At 39.3% G+C, this 22,001-nt stretch overlaps 1 protein-coding gene across 8 annotated transcripts in view; it reads left to right on the top strand.

Annotated features, from left to right (window-relative positions):
- CFLAR (CASP8 and FADD like apoptosis regulator) overlaps window positions 1–22,001 on the top strand; it is a 48,138-nt gene that overhangs the window by 6,022 nt on the left and 20,115 nt on the right. For 2 of the 8 annotated variants that reach the window (XM_047083036.1, XM_047083033.1), the window contains exons 2-6: window positions 11,160–11,573; window positions 13,833–13,938; window positions 15,614–15,749; window positions 16,598–16,683; window positions 21,185–21,242. In XM_047083036.1, the coding sequence (XP_046938992.1) occupies window positions 11,212–11,573; window positions 13,833–13,938; window positions 15,614–15,749; window positions 16,598–16,683; window positions 21,185–21,242 (748 nt within the window). In that variant the 5' untranslated portion in view covers window positions 11,160–11,211. Of the gene's footprint in view, window positions 1–1,226; window positions 2,262–3,296; window positions 5,415–11,159; window positions 11,574–13,832; window positions 13,939–15,613; window positions 15,750–16,597; window positions 16,684–19,159; window positions 19,192–21,184; window positions 21,243–22,001 lie in introns of those variants that run through there. The other 6 variants (XM_047083035.1, XM_047083034.1, XM_047083039.1 and 3 more) reach the window with 6 other exon arrangements.

The following is a 22,001-nucleotide window of genomic DNA, read 5'->3' as shown; positions in this document are numbered from 1 at the left end:
GACGAAAGTAAAAACAGTGCTACGATGGGGCGCCTGGGTGGCTCAGTCAGTTAAGCGCCTGACTTCGGTTCAGGTCATGATCTCACAGTTAGTGAGTTCTGGCCCTGCATCAGCTCTGTGCTGACCGCTCAGAGCCCGGAGCCTGCTTTGGATTCTGTGTCTCCTTTCCTCCCTGTTCCTCTCCTGCTTGTGCTCTCTCTCTCAAAAATAAATAAATAAAGACAAGAAAGAAAGAAAGAAAGAAAGAAAGAAAGAAAGAAAGAAAGAAAGAAAGAAAGAAAGAAAGAAAGAAAGAAAGAAAAGAAAGAAAGAAAGAAAGAAAGAGAAAGAAAGAAAGAAAGAAAGAAAGAAAGAAAGAAAGAAAGAAAGAAAGAAAGAAAACAGTGCTACTAAGCAGCAGGAGATGACTTGATTTGGGCATCAAGATAAGCTTATGGAAGTGAAGTCTTGAAAGGTGGGGTAGAATTTCAATAGGTAGAGACTGGGAAGAGGGGAGGAGCTTTCCAAATGGAGGCAAATGCTTGAGCAAAGAGGTTGGGAGAGGAAAGCACTGGCCAGAGAACATGGAGATATCTATTTGCAGTGAGTTTAATTACAGGTTGGGCAGAACTCTTAGGTATTCTTGGGGAGATACTCTTAGGTGCTTGGGCTATGTAGAAGTTTGCCCTTGTGGAAATTTAACTTTGGTTAAGATGGAGTGGGCCATTGCATTAAAAGGATTTACTTTTATTGCCCCTGGTGATTCTGTTTATGTTTTTGTATCTGATTAGATGATTTATAATCTCCTTCTATCTAGATCCTTTCTTGTTCTGTGGTTCTTTCATTCCCTCATTTTCTGCAGCTTCTATGCAACTGTTATAAAACAGGGAGGTGATTGGTGGTAATGTTATGTTGGCGTTTGTGGGAGCTTCCCTGAGAGTCATGGGCCTGAACTTCATTAAAGAACTTCATAAAAATATCTTCTAGGGGAGCACCTGGCTGGCTCAGTCTGTCGAATATGCAACTTTTGATCTTAGGATTGTGGGTTCAAGCCCCATGTTGGGTGTGGAGCCTACTTAAAAAAAGAAAACAAAATTTTTTAACATGAAATTTATTGTCAGATTGGTTTCCATACAACACCCAGTGCTCACACCAATAGGTGTCCTCCTCAATGCCCATGACCCACCCTCCCCTCCCTCCCACCCCCCATCAACCCTCAGTTTATTCTCAGTTTTTAAGAGTCTCTTATGGTTTGGCTCTCTCCCTTTCTAACTAAGAAAAAATGTTTTAAAAAAGTCTTCTAATTTTATGTCTTTTTATAATTGAGATTATCTATTGTTTGTGGGAAATTTGCTATAATTGAAGCGCATGGCTTGTGAAGCCAAATGATGTTTTAATATATAATTTTAGCTACTAATGCATAATAGTGGTCAGTAACATCTCACCTTGGAGTGTTTATGGCTCAGCTTCAGTATATGGTCATCTAGACTATGTTTGAGTATGTATCTGTAGCATTCCAGAAATCAGGAACCACATAATGATCTGTTATTTATAGACCTCATTTTAAATATCTGTGTGTGTGTGTGGGCGGGGGGGAGGTTGTGCAAAATGGCATTTCATGTGCTCTCTGAGGTTTAAAATGCCTCAAGTGGAGGAGGAAAGAGGGTTCATTATATTAGCTGCTTGAATTGTTACACAAACTTCCCACCTCTATAGATTCTGTACACAAACGGGAGGAAGGTGGGTTCTGTTAGGTTCTAGAATTCCCATGAGATGGCTACTTCTCTTTTGCCCAGGATCATGTAACCCCTTCTCCTTGATCCTTTCAGAATCTTCTGGGTGACTCTCTCGGGGACTTTATGTTCATATCTCAGTGGGGATTTCCAGACACATGAAAGTTCCAGCTTTGCATGCTGCTTTCTGCAGCTGGCAAAGCTGGCTTTTCTCCATCACTGTTCAGTTTTGTGGTGTTTCAGGGAAATTACATTTGCTTTCATACTGTGACCATGTTTGTTTGTTTGTTTTCATGCCATGCTATGACCTTGCTTCAGATACAGAAGCACTACAAAGAATGGAATATTCAGTATGTCTTTGGACAGGTCGAGGTATAATGGGAACCAGTTATGCTGGTGGCTGTGCTGCTGATTACAGAGAATTATGTGCTTTAGATACCAGATAGTTTGGAGGCAAAATTGACATCCTGTGAGAAAGATTGAGAAGCCTGACTTAAGTTAACCACACTTTACTCTCGCCTATTGGGACTAATGCTGGATACCAAGGAGGTATGTTCATAGTACTGTGATAATACAAAAAAGTTACTGGCTAAGTCTGTGTGTGCTTTTCCCAGGAAAGCTTTACACAGTAGGAGATGCTTCAGCTGGCCCTGAAAACTGAGAAGGGTTTTGTTTTGTTTTGTTTTTGCTAGACATGTAAGTAGAAGAGGGTAGTCCAAGCAAAGGCATAGAGGCATGGGAAAGAACTCTGTGTTGAAGTTAGGTTGAAGCCAAATGTGCAAAGTCTGTGTTAATAAGAGATGAAGGCAGATGCTGGACTACAAGGAGCCTTGAATGCAAAGAAAATTGGAACCTGCAATGGGAGATGAGGAATCATTGGAAGGTTTAAAACAGGAAAATGACTTAGTTCAAGCACGAATGTTATAAAGTTCATTCTGAAAGGAGATCAATTTGGAGGGGTTGAGACCATAGGCAGGGAGAACAGAAAGACCAGGGAAAAAGTCTGGGTGAGAGATAGTTGCTAGAAGATAGTTGCTAGGAGAAGTTGCTGAAAGAGGGTACTGAGGAGTCAGAGAAGGTTAGGGAGGTATTGCATAAGCTATAGTGGTCTGAGGTGAGCCAAAGAAGACTTTCCAGGAGGGATTAATCGGCAGCATCAGACGGAGTAGCGTGCCCAGGTAAAAGAGGGCTTCCAAGTGACTTTGGATGTAGCTACTAGGACGTCACCAAGTTCCCTACTTAATGGGAAGTAGACCACTGTCAGCAGGACTGGAATACTAGGGTGAGCCAAGTAAGACACTTACTTCAGGCACAACGTTTAAGAGGGTGCTCACAAACTCAGCAATCAAGATAAATAATCTTGAGGTGCCTGGGTGGCTCAGTCGGTTAAGCGTCCGACTTCAGCTCAGGTCATGATCTCACGGTCCGTGAGTTCAAGCCCCGCACCGGGCTCTGTGCTGACAGCTCAGAGCGTGGAGCCTCTTTCAGATTCTGTGTCTTCCTCTCTCTCTGACCCTCCCCCGTTCATGCTCTGTCTCTCTCTGTCTCAAAAATAAATAAATGTTAAAAAAAGTTAAGAAAAAAAGATAAATAAACTTTAATATTTTGAAAAAATTGACATTAATGCAAAAAAGTCACAATGAACAAAGTATCAGAATTTAAAATAGAGACAGCGTCAGTATTACTGATTTTTCTTTTGCCTCAGGTTCCAGTATGGCTTGGCACAGAGTGTCATTATGTAAGGTATATGGTGGGAGGGAGGATGCAGATAAGGGGCATACTAAGGAGTGAATTGAAGTTGTGGGAGTTGAAGCACTGAGTGCAGACTCTTCCTTCATAAGGTTCCATTTATGTGAAGGGAAATAAAGTGAAAGGGTGGTTGGCTTTGGGATCTCAGGCTTAAGGTCTTTTTTGTTTTATTTCTTTTTTTAATATTGGAGAGACTTGAACATGTTTATAAGCTGGAGGTAGAGAGAGGTTGATGAAAGAGTGTTTGTAGGGGCTCACAGAGACAGAGGGCATGGGGGGTATGGGGTGGATGGCCCTGGCAAAGTGAAGGGCAGCAGGTGATGGCCCCACAATGGGAAGGTGGAAGGTTGTGGAAACTTATGCCTGATAAATGGCAAGGTCAACTGATGAGGGATGGCACTAGTAGGTGGTGAAAGTTAGAGCTGTTAGGCAGCTGTGGAGATGGAGCTGACCAAGGTCCTGTAAAAGTAGTTGCTGAGTGACAGTAAGGACCAGGTCAGGTTGAAAGCCACAAGGGTTTGGTGTGATCTTTCCCTCTCTCCTTGGCATGACTTGCTACTCTAAATGTATGAGTGGAGGAGGCTTACCATCCAAAGATGGGATGCTGGGGTGGCCAACTATCCTGGTTTTCCCAGGACTGAGGAGTTTCCTGATGATACAGACAGGACTTTTAGTGCTAAAACTGGAAAGTTCTGGCAAATCAGGACGAGTCATATACCGAAGAGCTGGTGGTCAGGAGGCAAAAGGGCAAGATAATTGCAGGTGTTGGTCAGAGAGAGTTAGCATGCGCTCTAGGATCAGTCCAGGGAGAAAAGGAAGCGAGGCCATTACCTGGTAGCAACTTGTGAAGACTCCAGTTAATTCACTGATTCATTCAGCAAATACTAATTGAGTGCCTACTATGAGTCAGGCACTGGGGTCCTTGCCCAGGATTTAACCACCAAGAAGATAAAAATGTCCTCATAGATTATCCTTCTGTGGTGGCTAAGGTCAGTTGGTGCTCAGGACCCATTCCCATCTCTGCCTAGAGGATGGAACATTACAAACTGCATTTCCTAGACTCCTTTACAACTGGGATGTAAACTAAGTTCTGCCAGCTAGGTGCAGTCAGGCAAGATTTGTAAACAGAATCAAGGTAAAGCCTAACAGCTGGCTGCTCTGGTTAGTTTCTCTGTTGGCAAGCATGGTGGTGGTGAGGTAGGGATTTGGGCAGCAGCAGTTACCATGTCCACTCACCAGATTTAGAGGTGTTGGAAGCAGGTGGTGTGGTTGGATGCTTTCTGATTTCTGGGTCACTCCAATGCAGGTGAGCCCAGCACTCCCAGTGACAGCCTCCTGACTCCCCACTGCCCTGGCTGAACCAAGATCTTTCTGGGTATAGAGGAGGTTTTTTCAGAAGCCCAGGCGAGAGCCATTTCCTCCAGCCCTTACAACAGTTTTGGAAGCACCTGTATTACATGTATTTCTACTGAAAATACCTGGAGTGTTTTTTGTTTCTAGAACCTGATACCACCCCTTCTATTAGTCAGTGTTGTGGATTTTAAAGCTCTGGTGACATCAGCTTTATTTAGTTTTTTTAAATGGCAACGGTCCCATGACCTCCATGTGAGAAATGAAACTGGAACCGGTCTTAGTTGCTTTGGTTGTGAAGATTGGGGACAGTTTGAAGCACTGTGGAGATTTTGTGTAGGTGTGGAAAAGAAGAATTAAACTAGAATTTGCCAGTAAGGGGAGAAAAAGAAAAGGGGGATTTCTTACAAATTTTAGAAAACATACCCAGATGCCAGTTTTGTCTGGCTAGAGAAGGTGAACTGCTTAAAACAGTAGCGTGAAACCAAACTGACAGAATATTAACCGATCAGGAGGACTGGGTATTTGAAAACAAGAAAGAAAAAGAGTTGGATTTGGATCCCCACTTTGTCTCTCAGCAGCTGCAAGTGAACTTCTAAGGAGGTGAGTGGAGTGCTGAGCTAGGCAGCTCAGGCAGTGGTAGTTGCGGTGGGGGGGGGGGGTGCTGGCAAGTGGTGAGCACTGTCCTTTCATGGAACTTTAAAGAACTCATTCGAACTGCCACCCACTCCCAACCCCCTCTTCTCCGTCTTTGAACCATGCTAAATAAAATCTGACCTGTTCTTTTGGAGGATAACTTTGGGATGCCTCCAGGCTTTCTTGTTCTAATATTTATCTATATATACACCACGGAAGCTCTAAAAGCATTTTGAATGCTGTGAGTTGGTTTCTATACAGCATGCTTTGCTTCTCCCTTTCCTCCTCCCCTACACCTGTATTTTCTTTATACAGTGCTTGTGAACTGGTAAAGGCTGGGTGTGGAAGAGAAAAAACTAATTTTTTACTTTGAAAATGTGTAGGGTTTCCCTTTGGCTTATTATAGTTTTCTAATTTTGTTGTACTGTGGTCAGAGAATGTGGTTTGAGGCACATTTATTTTGATATCTGTATACCTATTTCTCTGCTTATAAAGTAAAACGTTACAAATTCAGTCATTTCTCCTGTACATTTTTAGCTAGTCACATTCTGTTCATCCTGTAATGGAAACTACTTTTCTGAATTCAGTATTTATTATTACTATGTATGTTTTAATATTTTCACTACATACACACAGACACATACACACATTGCTAAACAATATATGGTATTATTTTTAACAGTTAGGATCTTAATGTGAAATAATCATATGGTATGTATGCTTTAGCAACTTGCTTTTTGCTTCAGCAAAAATATTTGTTGTGTTGTTTTGTGTTTTGTTTGTGAGATTCATGTAGTTCTGGTTCATTCCTTTTCCAGGCTGTATAGTGTGTATACCTGTCTGAGAGTTTTTAAGAGATATTTACTTAGAAATGAAATTTTCATGTCATAGAGTAATGTATATTTTTTATCTTTACCAAATATTGTCAAATTGTTCTTCAAAGTGGCTGTACTAATTTATCATTCTTCTAGTAATGTTGGCGATTTTATATTTCTGTGACAATTGGTAATAGATACTAGCATTTAGCTGATGGGAAGTAATATCTCATTGTAGCTTAAATTTGCATTTTGCTGACCACTATTATGGCTCAAGCATCTTCTCATATGGTTAGTGGCTATTTGGTTTTTTCTTCTGGGAAGTGCCTATTGCCTATTTTCCCTTTGGGTTGCTTGTCTTATACTTATTGATTTGCAGGATTTCTTTCTTTCTTTCTTTCTTTCTTTCTTTCTTTCTTTCTTTCTTTTTAATTTTTTTTCTTTTTTAAAATTTATATCCAAATTAGTTAACACATAGTGAAACAATGATTTCAGGAGTAGATTCCTTAATGCCCCTTACCCATTTAGCCCATCCTCCCTCCCTCTTTCTTTCTTTCTTTCTTTCTTTCTTTCTTTCTTTCAGATTTTAGTTTTAAGTAATCTCTATACCCATTGTGGGGCTTGAACCAACAACCCCAAGATCAAGAGCCACATGCTCTACTGACTGAGGCAGCTAGGTGCCCCTGTGGAAATGCTTTCTATATTCTGTATACTAATTCTTTGTTAATTAAATATGATGCATTTGCCTTCTCTGTCTGTGCTTTATCATTTTTTAATCTTTTTCATTTTTAAAAGGATGTGTACTTTTTATGTCTTATAAAATCCTTTTGTAATCAGAGGTTATAGATTTTCATTTAGAATTTTATATCCAGGACTTGAGTACATGTGGAATTGACTTGTAAGTGATATGAGGACAGGATCTCAATTCCCCCCTATATGTATTGAATAACCAGTTATCCCAGCCCCATTTCTGGATATGAATGTCCTTTCTCTATTGATTTTCAGGACCACCTCAGTCATCTGTGTATGGATTGATTTCTGAGTCCTCACCTGTGTATTGGTTGCTTTATTATATATCCCCTGTGCCATATTACATTTGTATAAAACCTTGATATCTGGTAAGGCAACTTCTTCTAACTGGTTGTTCTTAAAACTTATATTGGCTATTTTTAGACTTTCTCCTCCTTAACATACGTTTAAAATCAGCTTGCCACAGTCCATGGAAATTTTTTTAAAAATTTTATTGGACTTGTATTTATAAATTCATTTGAGTGTCTATGATAGCCACTTTTTTTTCAATTATCTAATGTAGAGTTTCTCAATCTTAGCACTATTGGTATTTGCGGTTGGATAATTCCTTTTTGTGGGGAATGTACATCCGGGGACGTTTAGCAGCATCCCTGGCCTCTGTTTTCTACAGCCAGTAGCACCACCTGGTAATGATGACGAAAATGTCTCAAGACATTGTCAAATGTCCCCCGAGGGACAAAATTGCCACTGATTCAGAACCATTCATTTGGCCTATTATACTGCAGAAATTTTCCTCATTTTTTTGGAATTATTTTCATACTTATTTAAATTCTTTCAGATGTAGGTTCTTCAGATGTGAATTTTATTTGTGTTGTCTACTGTCATGGTGATTTTTATTTTTGTACATGGTAATTTTTAAGCATGAACTTGCCTCTAGCATAATGGATGTCTCATATGCCCTGGGTTGTGAAGGTAGCTTTATGGGGTGGTTTTGAGTTTCCCTCTGAAGATCTTATAGGCTTCCTTAGTCTGAGAGTACTTTTTATGTTAATTTCTTGGTTTGGGCTTAAAAGAAACCCCAACAAAGTAGTGATTATCTGGACCCTAGCCCTAGGTCTCCCTTCCGTGCTCCCCTTTCTCAAGTGCCTGTCACCTTTAGCTACACTTAACTGCCTCAACACCACCCTAACATATACACACTGGCATTTTGCTGCGTGTTGGCTTGACGCAGCGTGAGATCTGTAGTTTTCCTTTTGATATTTTTTCTGAATATGCCAGATGCTTCCACTGAGTAATTTGGATTTTGCTGCCAAACTATACCTCCATTAGTACAGAGGGAAGACAGCATGCCAGTTCGCTTGCTGGGTGTGCGTGACTGGCAGAAAACAGTCCTGGTATAATAGTTGGAGGGAACAAACTGAGCAGATAATATTTTTAAAAGCGATTATCTAATTTTGTTAACAATTTACAAAATTATTACATCATTAATAACTATGAACTCCAAAAGTTGGCTACTGTTTTTAAAAACAGGGAATTGTACATTTGATTTCTAGAGTTCTCTTTGGCTTTTTTTTCTTCCAGATATGTCTTGTGAATTTGGATAACATCTCATTTATTCCTCTTGTGTTTAATGACCTCATCCTTATTTTATACTTTCTAGTGTGTATGAATATTTTATAGGTTAATTTATAACAACTACTAACAAAATTGTGACTTTTAGTCAATAGAAAAAGAAGTACTTGACTACCTTTCATGGAAACTAGAAGTTATGTTAAAGTATTGTTAGCCCCTGAATAAAGTATAGATTTAGGGTCTCTGGAACACGTAAAATTGTTATTAAGCTTTCAGATTAAAAAAAGTAAAGTAGGGGTGCCTGGATAGCTCAGTTGGTTAAGCATCTGACTCTTGATTTTGGCTCAGGTCATGATTCCATGGTTGTGCAATCTAGCCTTGTGTTGGGCTCTGCATTGAGCATGGAGCCTGCTTTGGATTCTCTCTCTTTCCCTCCTTCTGTACCTCTCCCCAACTCTCTCTCTCTCTAAAAAAATTTAAAAAAAAGTCTGAGTGCCAGTTTTTCTACTTTCATTGAGCAATCGTTTAGTAAATTCTATTTCCTCAGTCATTCACAATGGCTAGATTTAAGTGAAGTTTGGATGAATGAGTATGAGACTGGCATAGACATAAGAATACCTATTAGCAAGTATGCATTAAGTAAAATGTCTATTTTTATTAAGAGTCACCTGTTTAGCCTGGTTGTGGGAAGCCCAGTGTGAAAGATATAAGTGATCTACTTTAAAACAAAATATTTTAGATTTTTGAAAAATAAAATGAAAATTAAAGTAAATTTGATTTTGTTACTTTCAGACACTAAAGAACTTATCAATATTTTCATCTATGGGGGACTCTGGATCTCTAGGGAAGTTATGCTTACTCTAAGAAGGTATTTTGTCTTTGACAGCAAGAACAAAAAAAATGTCCCATATACCGTTTTTTGCTTTGACTGCCAGGAAACTCAGGGACAAATTCACAGTCTACTAAAAACTGTTTAGGCCTTTCTGGTCTGCATATTTGCTTTGTATTCTCTATCCTTCCACCCCAGCTCAACTTTCTAAACTAATATTTTTTAACCAAATTCCCCCTGCCTTGTTCTCATATAAAATATTTCTTGTACTTAGTGTTGTTATTATAAGATGCCTTAAATCTATTATGGACTGAAATTGTACATAAATAAATAAAATACCTTCAGTGTTATTTTCACTAAATATAGCTCGATAAATAATATAAAAATGCAAGTGGGGCACCTGGGTGGCTCACTCAGTTGAGCATCCTACTCTTGATTTCAGCTCAGGTCATGATCCCAGGGTCCTGGGTTTAAGCCTCATGTGGGGCTGTGTGCTGAACATGGAGCCTGCTTAAGATTCTCTCTCTCTCTCTCTCTCTCTCTCTCTCTCTCTCTCTCTCTCTCCCCCCCCACTCTCCCCTTCTCCCCCTCCCTCTCCTTCTGCCACTCTCTCCCACTTGCACTATCTGTCTCCTAAAGAAAAAAGAAAAAGAAAAAAATATAAATATACTTGTACACAAATACATAGTAATAGTTAGCAACTTATAGTTGGGTTGTATTTCCAATTATTTTTTTTTTAATGTTCTCTGATAGAAATAGACAAGATACTCTTTCAGAACACAAGCGTTTATTTAACATAAAATATAGCTGTGAAACTTTAGAATAGAATAGACAGTGACTGCCATTTGCACCTTAGACTTTGAAAGAGAATAGGTTGAGTTTCAATGGAAAAAAATTAAGAAGTCATCCATGGCATGACCTCCCATTGCTCCCACCCAAGTCCAGCCCTGGGACCAAGATTTTTCTCCAGATTTTCTGTTCTACTTCCTTCCTTCCACTGATACCATCAGGAACTCTTGTGACAATTACTGACCTGAGTAATGTGTTGAGAGTAAGGGGCCTCTGGCACTTCCATGGGCTCAGAGTCTGAAGCAGTGATCAAAGCTTGACAAGGCCTTTGTTCAGATAAAGTGGGAGGTCCTATGAGCATTCATGATGAAGTTGTGAAAATGACCTGAGACTTTGGGAGGATGCCAGGGAGGGTTTCTACTTATAGGTGTAAATGAAGAATTTTATAGTAGGAGACAACTGGGAAAAATGGGTGGAGTAGTTCTGACACCCTGCCAAAGGTCTCTTGTCAAGACCCGTGTTTGTTTAAACTTACCTGGTTGGGGTCACTGAAAGTGGGAGTTAACCCTGTGACACCAGTTTTTCTGGTCCAGTTAGCTTCTTCATCATTGGGCTTTTTCTTCTTCCTCCCACCAAGGTTATTCATATGCCATTTCATCATTTATGATTTTCTTCTTACTGTATTTTACATTCTTACAAATTCTGATAAGACCTGTGGGATTTTTGGGAGATAATTTGTTTCTGGTTTCATTTCCTTTAAAATGTAGTTTGCCTTCTTTGTGTGTCTTGATTTTTCAATCAGTTGCTTTGTCTGCTGAAGATCACTTTCTATAGGGTTAACAATACAAGTTTAATCTTCTAAGTTAGAGAGACCAAGAAAGGAAGAACCTATACCATGAATGTTAGGCATAAGTTATTTTGATAAGAGGATTTAAAAAGATTCCCTTTTAATCACAGAACTCCTCCATTGGAAAGGGGATTTTGAAAGAAATGAAGAAAACCATCAGAAATGATGTCAGCAGCCTCATGGCCTTTTGTTGACTGGAGTGGAGTTTTATTATTGCATTTCCTTGGAATGACACTGCGCAGGATGTCTGCTGAAGTCATCTATCAGGTTGAAGAGGCACTTGATGAAGACGAGAAGGAAACGATTCTTTTTTTGTGCCGGGACATTGCTGCAGATGTTGTTCCCCTTAATGTCAGGGACCTTCTGGATATTTTAAGTGAGAGAGGAAAGCTGTCTGCCATGGGCTTGGCTGAGCTACTGTACAGAGTGAGGCGGTTTGACTTGCTCAAGCGGATTTTGAAGATGGACAAAAGGGCGGTGGAGACGCACCTGCTCAGGCACCCTCAGCTTGTTTCAGACTATAGGTAATTCATTATCTATTCCCAAGGCTGGACCTGGTGGGAGGGAGTGAGATGGTCTGGACTTATGAACAATAGACATGAAGACAGTAAAAAAAAGCAAACACATTACTTTCTGTGCCCACAGATTCGACTGCCTTATGATGTTACTTCATTCCTTTGAAGTCTTTGAATTCTTAGAACATGTTCACTTAAAGTAACTGGGTAGAAGATCATAAAGAAAGTGGAAGAGCTGGGTAGTATGTGTTTGACGAATGGATAGAATGAGAGAGATAAGAACAACTAAGAACTAGTAATTCTTGCCATCCTCTGTCTGTGGGATCTGTTGTGGTCTGTGATGTCAGACTGGCAAATTCCGGTACTGAGAAAGGAAATAACAAGTCTGACAGTGATTTTCCTGACCTTTGTAGAGCTCTGTGTTCCCTCCTGAGTCCCCATTGGTCTTTCCCCTGCTAAGGAGCTTATGAAGTGGACTCCCTTTCTGTGAGTTTCTTTGGGGTCCTTGCCCCTAGAGGCTTGGTAGGGCAGGGGTGCTGAATGAACATTTCATCAATTAAACAGCCATAGGCCCCCTCCAGTTCAGAGAGGGATGGTCACTGGAGTCCCCTTTAGTTGAGACCATCTGAGTTTTTCCTTCCTCCTGTTAACAAACTACTCTCTTGGAGACTGAGAGGAGCACACAAACCATAAGAAAGGCTGCATTTCTGGAGAAAGGAAGATAACTTGTGACCTTAAATTAATGGTTCCTTTTTCTTCAGACCACCAGCCTTTAAGTTATATCAATGGTGTGTATTTGGAGACGATGTGTATTATTGAGAACTGTATTAAAGACAGTTGAAAGCAGCTCTGCCCTTGAAAAGTGTCAGAGACCTGAGGTCTGGAGGCCTGTTTCAAGTCCCAGAAATACCAGTTATAGGCCACCTAGGCTGAGCCAGCCACTAACACCAGTTGGGACTTTGTTTGCCTACTTATAAAGCTAAAAATAATAATACCTGATTTCTCAAGTTTGTTGGTGAAGATCAGTTATGATAATTTAGTATGTGAAGTACTTTTAAAACTGTGAATCCCTCTACAATCGCAAGAGTTTATTATTGGGGTGCCTGAGTGGCTCAGTTGGTTAAGCATCCAACTCTTAGTCTTAGCTCAGGTCTTGATCTCAGGGTCATAAGTTCAAGCCCCATGATGGCCTCCATGCTGGGCACGGAGCCTACTTAAAAACAAACACACGAACAAGTGAAAGAGTTTATTTTTATTGTTGTCGTTGTTCTTGATCATCTTCTACCTCTTCAACCATCATAAAATGTCAATATGTTCTTAAAACTTTTTCAGAGGTGCTGGGTTTCAGTGAATAAGTTGGGGCACTCTCTATTTCCTGTCTCCTTGCTAATGTGAATGTAGGCAGTTCCTTAGGGCCTCTGGGTGGAAAGGGTGGGTAGAGGGAGGGGATGCTAGATTCATTGATTCATCTGTTCAGTGGGCTTTTTTTTGGGGGGGGCGGTCAATATATGCCAGGTGTATAGTAAGCATTAGAACAAAATGAAAGAAGCATCTTCTGTCCTCAAGAATTTGAGAGCCTAATTGGGAAAACAGCCCTCTAAAGCAGAGATGACAATGTCAAGGCAATAATGCCAACCACAGGGTGTCCTGAGAGCCCAGGTAAACTGTGATGGTGGCTCCAACTGGAGCAGAGGTGACTGAGTCAGGTGAGGCTTTGTAGACAAAAATATCTATGGTCATAATCCCCAGGATCTAGATGCCTTTTACCCTTTGAGTTTAGGAGTAGGCCAGGATATCCCAGGTATAAGCTTGCTTTAGAAGCTTGTGACTCAAAGTGTAGGCCCTGGACCTGCAGCATCCTCATCACCTGGAGGCTTGTAAGATGGGGAAGACAGGACGACTTCAAATTCTATTTCTATCTTTCATCTTAGTCATATATGTTCTTCGCTTATTTCATCATAACATCTGGGGGAACTAGGGGATTCTTTAGGGAAGTTTTTATTCTCTGAGTTGTTTGTAGATCAGTTAGTTGGAAAGAGAGGTACTATCTCTTATTGAAAGTAGGAGAAAGGATGAATTTCCTTTTTGAATTCCCTTAAGATCTCTTCCTAGGGTGGTCTAGGCTTTCTGTTTTATGGGGGTGCATATTCAAATGGGGGCCGAATTAGTCTTTTAAGCAATTATTGGCATAGCAGAAGCATAGGCTTTTGGTGTTTTCATTAGGATTAGTATCTGAATTTACTTAAAAAAAATCTTGTCTGGTTGCAGGGTGTTGATGACAGAGATTGGTGAAGATTTGGACAAATCTGATGTGTCCTCGTTAATTTTCCTCATGAGGGATCATATGGGCCGAAGCAAGGTAGCCAAGGATAAGGTGAGTATTCTTTTTCTTGGTTCATGTTTCCAAGGGCATATCAGAAGGAGAGGGTTGCTCTGTAGTGTGTGGGAAGAGGGAAGTGGGCACTTGAATATGGAGACCCAAGCTGGGAGTGAAGGTAGGAAGTGAGAAAAGTAAATCTTTTTACTTCAAATTCACTTTCATCTTGCTCTCCCATGGCCATCTATTTTCCTCCAACTAGCTTGAGATCAGTGTGGAGTCATTAGGCTGCATGTGGAGGTGGGGAGGGAGAAGGTACTTATGACTCATGTATCCAGGGAATGGCAAAATTAGAGATTTGGGTTTGGAAACTAGGTAGGAAACAAGATCTCAGGGATATTGCAATTGCTGGAAAAGTATTTAAATTGTCTAACCTTATGTGGTACTGCTGGCCTAAGGACGGGCCAGGAAAAACTCCGGTCTCTAGAATATGAAAATATGTTCTTAAAGGACCTGCCTTTAAGGACTCTGGTAAATTGTTGCTTGAGAATTTTCTCATGTTCCATAATAATTGTAGTTTTGTTTCTGAAATCTATAAATATAGGGTGACTGTATGCCCCTACCATCAAATGCATCAAATGGGAAGGAAGAGGAAAAAATAGAACTTCTTTTTGGTGTCCTCAAGTCAACTTATTGCCAATCACTTATATCAATTTCATGATGATTATTATTAAAAATAAATAAATATAGCGCCTCAGTAACTAAATGTTAGAGGAAATAAAACCCAAAGCAATGCCTATTTCTGAAATATAGTTCTTTCATAATCTCTGTGGTCTAGGGCAAGTAAGTAGCAATATACCCTAACTTTTTAATTTTGCCTCATACTCCCAGAGTCAGAATGAGTTGGAATGTCCAGCAGTGATTAAGATATTTTAGAAATTTCTGGGGTGCCTGGGTGGCTCAGTCAGTAAAGCGTCCGACTTTGGCTCAGGTCATGATCTCATGCTTGTGGGATCTCACTGGGTTCTGTGCTGACAGCTCAGAGCCTGGAGCCTGCTTCAGATTCTGTGTCTCCCTTTCTCTCTGCTCCTCCCCCACTAGCTCTCAGTCTGTCTCTCTAAAAAATAAATAAACATTGAAAAAATTTTACATATTTTAGGAACTTCAAAACTGCATCATGGGGATTTTTCTTTCCCCCAGCTATCTTCTCTCTTCCCTTTTTAGGAAAGCCCTTAGAGTTTTTCAGTATAATACCAGAGTAGCCTTTTGGAACAGAATGAACTCAGGCAGATTTTATTTTTAGGCCTGCTCTCTCACAGTACTTTTTTGTTGTTGTTGTTTTTGTTAAGTAGGCTCCATGCCCAATGTGGAGCTTGATCTCATAACCCTGAGATCAAGAGTTGTGTGCTTTACTGACTGAGCCAGCCAGGTGCCCCATCTCACAGTACTTCTTGATGACGTAAAATGACTCATGTGTCCCCAACCTAGGTACAGGTTGTCCGCCAAAAGACTTACCACCACCTCTTTCTCTGTAAAATCCAGGAGTGTAATTTGCTTCTGGCCCTGGAGGGACTATGAAACAGAGAGGTCTGGTTTAAGATCACTGCAGATCATGGAATGGGTTCTTCTTCTCACATTTGCTTGCTGTTACAAATCACACAGCTTGGGGTTTGCATTTAGGGCTTAACAGTCCACCTTACTGACATTTGTTTCTTCTTGGTGGCTCTCTTAGAGTTTCCTAGATCTTGTGATTGAATTGGAGAAGCTAAATCTGATTGCTCCAGATCGATTGGATTTATTAGAAAAATGCTTAAAGAACATCCACAGAATAGACCTGAAGACAAAAGTCCAGAAATACAAGCAGTCTGGTAAGTAGAATTTTGGCCTCTCAGTGGCCCAAGGAAAGTACCCTGGGCATACTAGGTTTGATTGGTAAAGATTCATTTGTTGGATGGGTGGAGGGAACAGAACCTAAGTGTCCACAGCCCCCACTAGCCTGTGGCTCGAGGTCACATCCCCTCTAACTTTCATATCTCAGATCTGCTGACTTTATCACCCACACCCATGATCACAGAGTCTCAGCTCTCTGCAAAATGCTGCTGAGAAGTTCCTAACATCCCGGCCTTCATGAAATAGTCTGCACCCCCATTTTCTGCATGGGTTGGCAGCACAGTGGACACTCAGAGCTTTTGAGGATATGCCAGGCCCTGCTGCACTGCTCCAATGTTTGGCCTGACCACTATCCAATTCTGGGTCTCATCCTGTCACTGGGATCCCATAACTGCCCTGCATGTGTCCTGAGTTTCCAAAACCCCATGGAAAAGGGTGCATTTGCCCCCTTCTTAAAGGTGACCAGTCTCACGTTGGCCTTCTTCCTCATGCCACCCTCCCCCATTGTCTTTTAGATTCAGGCTCAGCATGGACTCTGTTGCTCTGTTAGCAGTCCACTGCCACCATAGAGTTACAGCCTAATGGGGATAGCTGAGACCCAATGATCTACAGATACCCCCCACCCCATGACCAATAAAAAAATCAAGGATGGGTGTAGCATTTTTAGCACATTCTTAATGATAGTGGGAGATATTTTGACCTTAGTAGGGTGGTTAGAAAGTTTAGGATATTTTGAAAGATGATTGACCCTGAACTGAGCCATTGTTGAATATGCATTTGATAGTAACTTATAAATCTTAACTCCATACCTCTCTCCTGCTTATAGCTCAAGGAGGTGAAACAAGTTATATAAGTGCACTCCAGGCATCTCTCCCAAATTTGAGTCTTAAGGATCCTTCATATAACTTAAGGGTGAGTCTGGAGCACATGTATGGAATTCCAGCATGAACAGTTTCAGAACTTTGATAAAGATACAGACATTTGCACAGCATGGACTTTATTTAATATCTGAAAAAATGTGATAGTCATGTGCATTTGTTTTTGAAATATGTGTAACTTCTTATGGTCACAAAATTGGCATGTGTTCATTGAGATAATTTGGAAAATATAGAGAAATATAAAAGAAGAGCAATAAATCACTTCTATCCTACTATCTAAAGGTATGTTGGCAAATTTCCTTCTAGTCTTTTTTCTATGCATGTTTGTGTATCTACATATCCAATTGAACATTTTTTTTCATAGTTCATTTGTTCTTTAGAAAATTTAGGTTTTTTTTTTTTTTTTGAGAGAAAGAATGCACATACATGGGGTAGGGGCAGAGAGAGAGGGAGACAGAAAATCCCAAGCAGGCTCCTTGCTGTCACTGCAGAGCTGGATGCAGGACTTGATCTCACAAACTTGAGATCATGACCTGAGCCGAAATCAAGAATTGGACACTTCGCTGACTGAGCCACCCAGGCGTCCCTAGAAGATTTAGCTTTTTAAATATAAATAGATAGTGCATCCTCATGGACAAAAATTTCAAAGTATACTAAAAGAATTTTTTAAAGTATGTTTTCTCTTACTCCACTTCCTTTCCCCAGAGGCAGCTGTTGTTAACCATTTTCTTCTATACACATTCAGAGACAGTCTATACACATACCATATCTCATTTTTGGTTTTTCCTTTCTGTGCAAATGGTAGAACACTATGCCCATTGAGCTGAGAATTCTTGGAAATTGTTCCATATGAATCATATGTGACAACCTCTATTTTGTCATTGCTTTTAATGGGTGCATATGGTTCTACTTTCTGGAACTTTAATATCTGAAAAAATGTGATAGTCATGTGCATTTGTTTTTGAAATATGTGTAACTTCTTATGGTCACAAAATTGGCATGTGTTCATTGAGATAATTTGGAAAGTATAGAGAAATATAAAAGAAGAGCAATAAATCACTTCTATCCTACGATTAATCCTGGGTATATTACAATGTGTATAGCCCTTTCTTGTGTGTATTTAGATTGTTTCCAGTCTTTTTTTTTAATACAGTGATTCAAAATAAATATACTTGTATTTACCTCTCTGTGCATTTGCTTGTTATTGGGCGTATTTAATGATTTCAACAAAAGTGTTTTTGTTATTGAGTGATAATTGAGTAATTGAGTTGTGACCCTAAATATCACATAGTCACTTCTGGTTGTTGTTTTAGTAAATGGTGCAAGGTATTATCAGAATTCTTGTTGGTTAATTTTTTATCTTGAAGAGTTAATCCTAGTATATGTGGAATTTGTAGTCAGGCCTCAGGCCACAGTGCAATTTCATGATTAAATTATAAACACTTTAAAAGCATCTGAAGAAAACATTAACTACCCTGTAATATAGTTTCATGAAAAATGTGAGATGTGAGGATATCTCTGAGCAATAGAATTTCAGAGCTAAAATGGGTATTAAAGATTATACTGTTCACCCCCCTCATTGAACAAATAAGGAAATTTAGGCCTAAGGTGCATTAAGTGATTGCCCACCTCTACCTATCACCAGAACTGGGCCCAGTCCATGTTCCTTCCTCTGTGACATGGCATATTTAATAAACTATATACCAGTCATGACATAGCTTAAATATATCTGTCACTTTTTTTTTTCAAGAATAAAATATACTTTCTTTTGTTCTTCTGAATCTCTATGATACCAAATTATGAAACCAAATTGATTTAGGATTCACATCCAGATTTTCTGAGTATTCTCTGCTATTATATATCTAATATAAATTATACTGCCACTCTTAGTTAAAACCTTGCCATATTTTTACTATTGTCTTTCTATTTTGTTGATGAGAATAACTGTATTTACTGTATATGTAAATAGACATTTAATTTTCTGTCATTTAATTTTCTGTATATCTGTGACCCTGACCATTCATTTAGTAAACAGACCCTGTGGCATATGGATTCAGCATATTTCTCATAAAATTAGGAGGTAAATACCTGGATGTTAACTCATACAAGAGTGCAAAGTGCTTTAAAAATCATAGTGACACTAAATGACACATGATACCAACATTTTATAGAATAAAAAAGTTGTGTCACTCTGCAATATGATGCTTTTTAAATCCAGCTTTGTTTTGATGTTGTATCTCCTTAATAGCTATGTACATGTGAATGCACATCCATGTGGGGTTCCAAATTCGATGTAGTATTGTAGTATTATCAGCCTCTGGCTAAGTCTCTTATTATTAGTGATAAAAGCAACTTACATGTTTTTCTTTAATTTAGACACACAGACTTAGCTACAGACACAGCTTAATGAATAGTATACTTCTCTCTTTTGGCTAGGATAGCTTCAGAGGAGAACTGTCATTTGAAAGCTGAACCTATCAGATGGTTGGGAGTATGTGGTATATGTACCTTACAAAGGACCTGTCATCTGAGAAGAGAAAGGGTCGGTTCAATCTTTCATTCTCTGATTAATTTCATTCTAGCCCTCAGAATTGGTAGTTGATTTTTTTTTTTTTTGGTAGCTGACTTTTAAGAACCAAGCCCACATGTGACTTCTGTGTAGCTAAGCATTATAGAAACACAGTAACTAGACATTTATTAAGCTCTTCCATAAGCTAGCACTGTGCTAAATGCTTGTGTACATTTAGTCTTCACAAAAATGTATAAGGTGGCTATTGCTATTATCCTCATTTGAAGATAAAGAAACAGACATAGAGGTAAAATAACTTGCTCAAGCTTACATAGCTAGTAAGTGACAGAATCAGGATTCATAGCCAGGTTTGTCTGGGCTAGAACTCCCACTATTTTTTTATTTTTTATTTTTTTTTTAGTATCGTTGCCACAAAATGTTACATTAGTTTCAGGTATACAGCATAGTGATTTGACAAGTTTATACATTATGTTATGTTGTTATGTTTACCACAAGTGTAGCTATCTTCTGTCACCATACAAGCTAATATCATTGATTATATTTCTTAGGCTGTGACTTATTCACTCCATAACTGGAAGCCGTCACCCATTTGGCCCATCCTCCCACCCCTCTCTCCTCTGGCAACCATCAGTTTGTCCTCTCTATTTATAGGTCTGATTCTGCTTTTTGTTTGTTTATTCATATTTTTAAAAATTTTTAATTTATTTTTATTTTAGAGAGAGAGTGTGAGCGGGGGAGAGGAGCAGAGGGAGAGAGAGAAAGAGACTCTTAAGCAGGCTCCGCACTGAGTGCAGAGCCTGATGTGGGGCTTGATTCCATGATTCTGGGATCATGACCTGAGCTGAAATCAAGAGTCGGATGCTCAATTGACTGAGCCACCCAGGTGTCCCCATATATATATATTTTTAAGATTCCACATATGAGTGGTATTTGTCTTTCTGAGTCTGACTTACTCCACTTAGCATGATACCTTCTACGTCAATCCATGTTGTTACAAATGGCACAATCTCATCCTTTTTTGTGCCTGTGTAATATTCCATTTTATACATATACCATATCTTTTTTATCCATATCTGTTCTTTATCAATACATACTTAGGTTGCTTCTATATCTTGGCTTTTTAAAATAATGCTGTAGTAAACATAGGGGTACATATATCTTTTTGAATTAATATTTTCGTATTCTTTGGGTAAATACCCAGTAGTGGAACTACCAGAATATGTAGTATTTCTATTTTTCATTTTTTGAGGAACCTCCTCCATACTGTTTTCCACAGTGGCTGAACAAATTTACATTCCCACCAACAGTGCATGAGGGTTCCTTTTTCTCCACATCCTCACCAGTACTTTAGAACTCTCATTCTTTCTTTCTTTTTTTTTTTAAAGTTTTTAAAATTTATTTTTGACAGAGAGAGTGAGTGTGAGCTGGGGAGGGGCAGAGAGAGAGGGAGATACAGAATCTGAAGCAGGCTCCAGGCTCCGAGCTGTCAGCACAGAGCCCGAAGCGGGGCTTGAGCTCACAAACCGTAAGATTCATGACCTGGGCTGAAGTTGGACGCTTAACCGACTGAGCCCCCCAGGCACCCCTAGAACTCTCATCCTTAACCATACCGTACATTGCCTCTGTGTTAAAGGATCAGGTAGAATGTCGATCTGATGTTCCAACAGCTTGTTCTAACTTGGAGCTATTATAGCAACTCTACAATACTGTAACATCTGACTTCATTGAGCTGTTTTGGAATATTCTAATAAGCTAATTTAGCATATTTACATGTTCATTGTATTTTTACTTTTTAAAAAGAAGAGTTGCCTTGTTCTTTGGCTATAGAAATGGGACTTACGGAGTTAACCGCTCTTGCTATTCTCCTTTAGATAATTTAACTGTGAATGTGATACTTTAATTTTTTTCCTGGGTAAGAATTCTATTGAGATATTTAAAGAGGTGTGATATAAAGTGCCTCTGAAAAAACTAACAGGGGGTATGACCTTATTCTTTATATTTGAAGCTCCAGAATGGGAGAAGTAATGAACAAAGACTCAATGTGGGACAACCTGATACTCAGAGTAAGGCCAATTTTTCTTTCTTTCTTTTTTTGTAATGTTTATTCACTTTTGAGAGAGAGGGAGAGCGGGTATGTGAGCAGGGGAGGGTGAGAGAGAGACACACACAGAATCCGAAGCAGGCTCCAGGCTCTGAGTTGTCAGCACAGAGCCTGATGCTGGGCTGAAACCCCGAAGCCGTGAGATCATGACCTGAGCTGAAGTCGGATGCTTAACTGACTGAGCCACCCAGGTGCCCCTACATTCATTCTTTATAAATGCTTGATAATTCAAGTATAAATCATTGCATTTTTGGAGTTTCCCATTTCCTTTATCTACCTATTCTGATTAAGTTCTCAAAATAAATAGCAGTTAAGTTCTTAAAATGTAGTCCTTGGCATTTCTAATTATGTAATGAATTAGCTTATTTGAACTTAAATACCTCTTACTCAGTTTCATCATCTTGGCGATGTTTTTAAGAAGTTTCAGGTTTTATACCTGAAATGGAACTATAATCAGGCTATGTGAAACATTAATCTAGCCATGATAATAAATTGAGTTAAATTGAATATCTAGCAGCAGGAAGAAGAAAGGTTACTAGGATCTTGTTTTATAGCTTATTTAATACATCTAGATACTCTACAGATGACATCTCTGTACTCCTAAAAAGAAGGAAAAAATACAATAAAAAACTAGGCATTTCAACCCATACGATTTCTCTCTTCTCTCTTAAAACATCAGCACTTGATCCTATAACATCATTTAAAAAATGTATTTCTTTTG

This window comes from Lynx rufus, unplaced genomic scaffold, assembly GCF_022079265.1.
Source record: "Lynx rufus isolate CCGP_SWC_20201006 ecotype Redwood Valley unplaced genomic scaffold, mLynRuf1.p SCAF_2, whole genome shotgun sequence".
NCBI classification, from domain to species: domain Eukaryota; kingdom Metazoa; phylum Chordata; class Mammalia; order Carnivora; family Felidae; genus Lynx; species Lynx rufus.
This window is presented reverse-complemented; position numbering and strand designations above follow the sequence as displayed.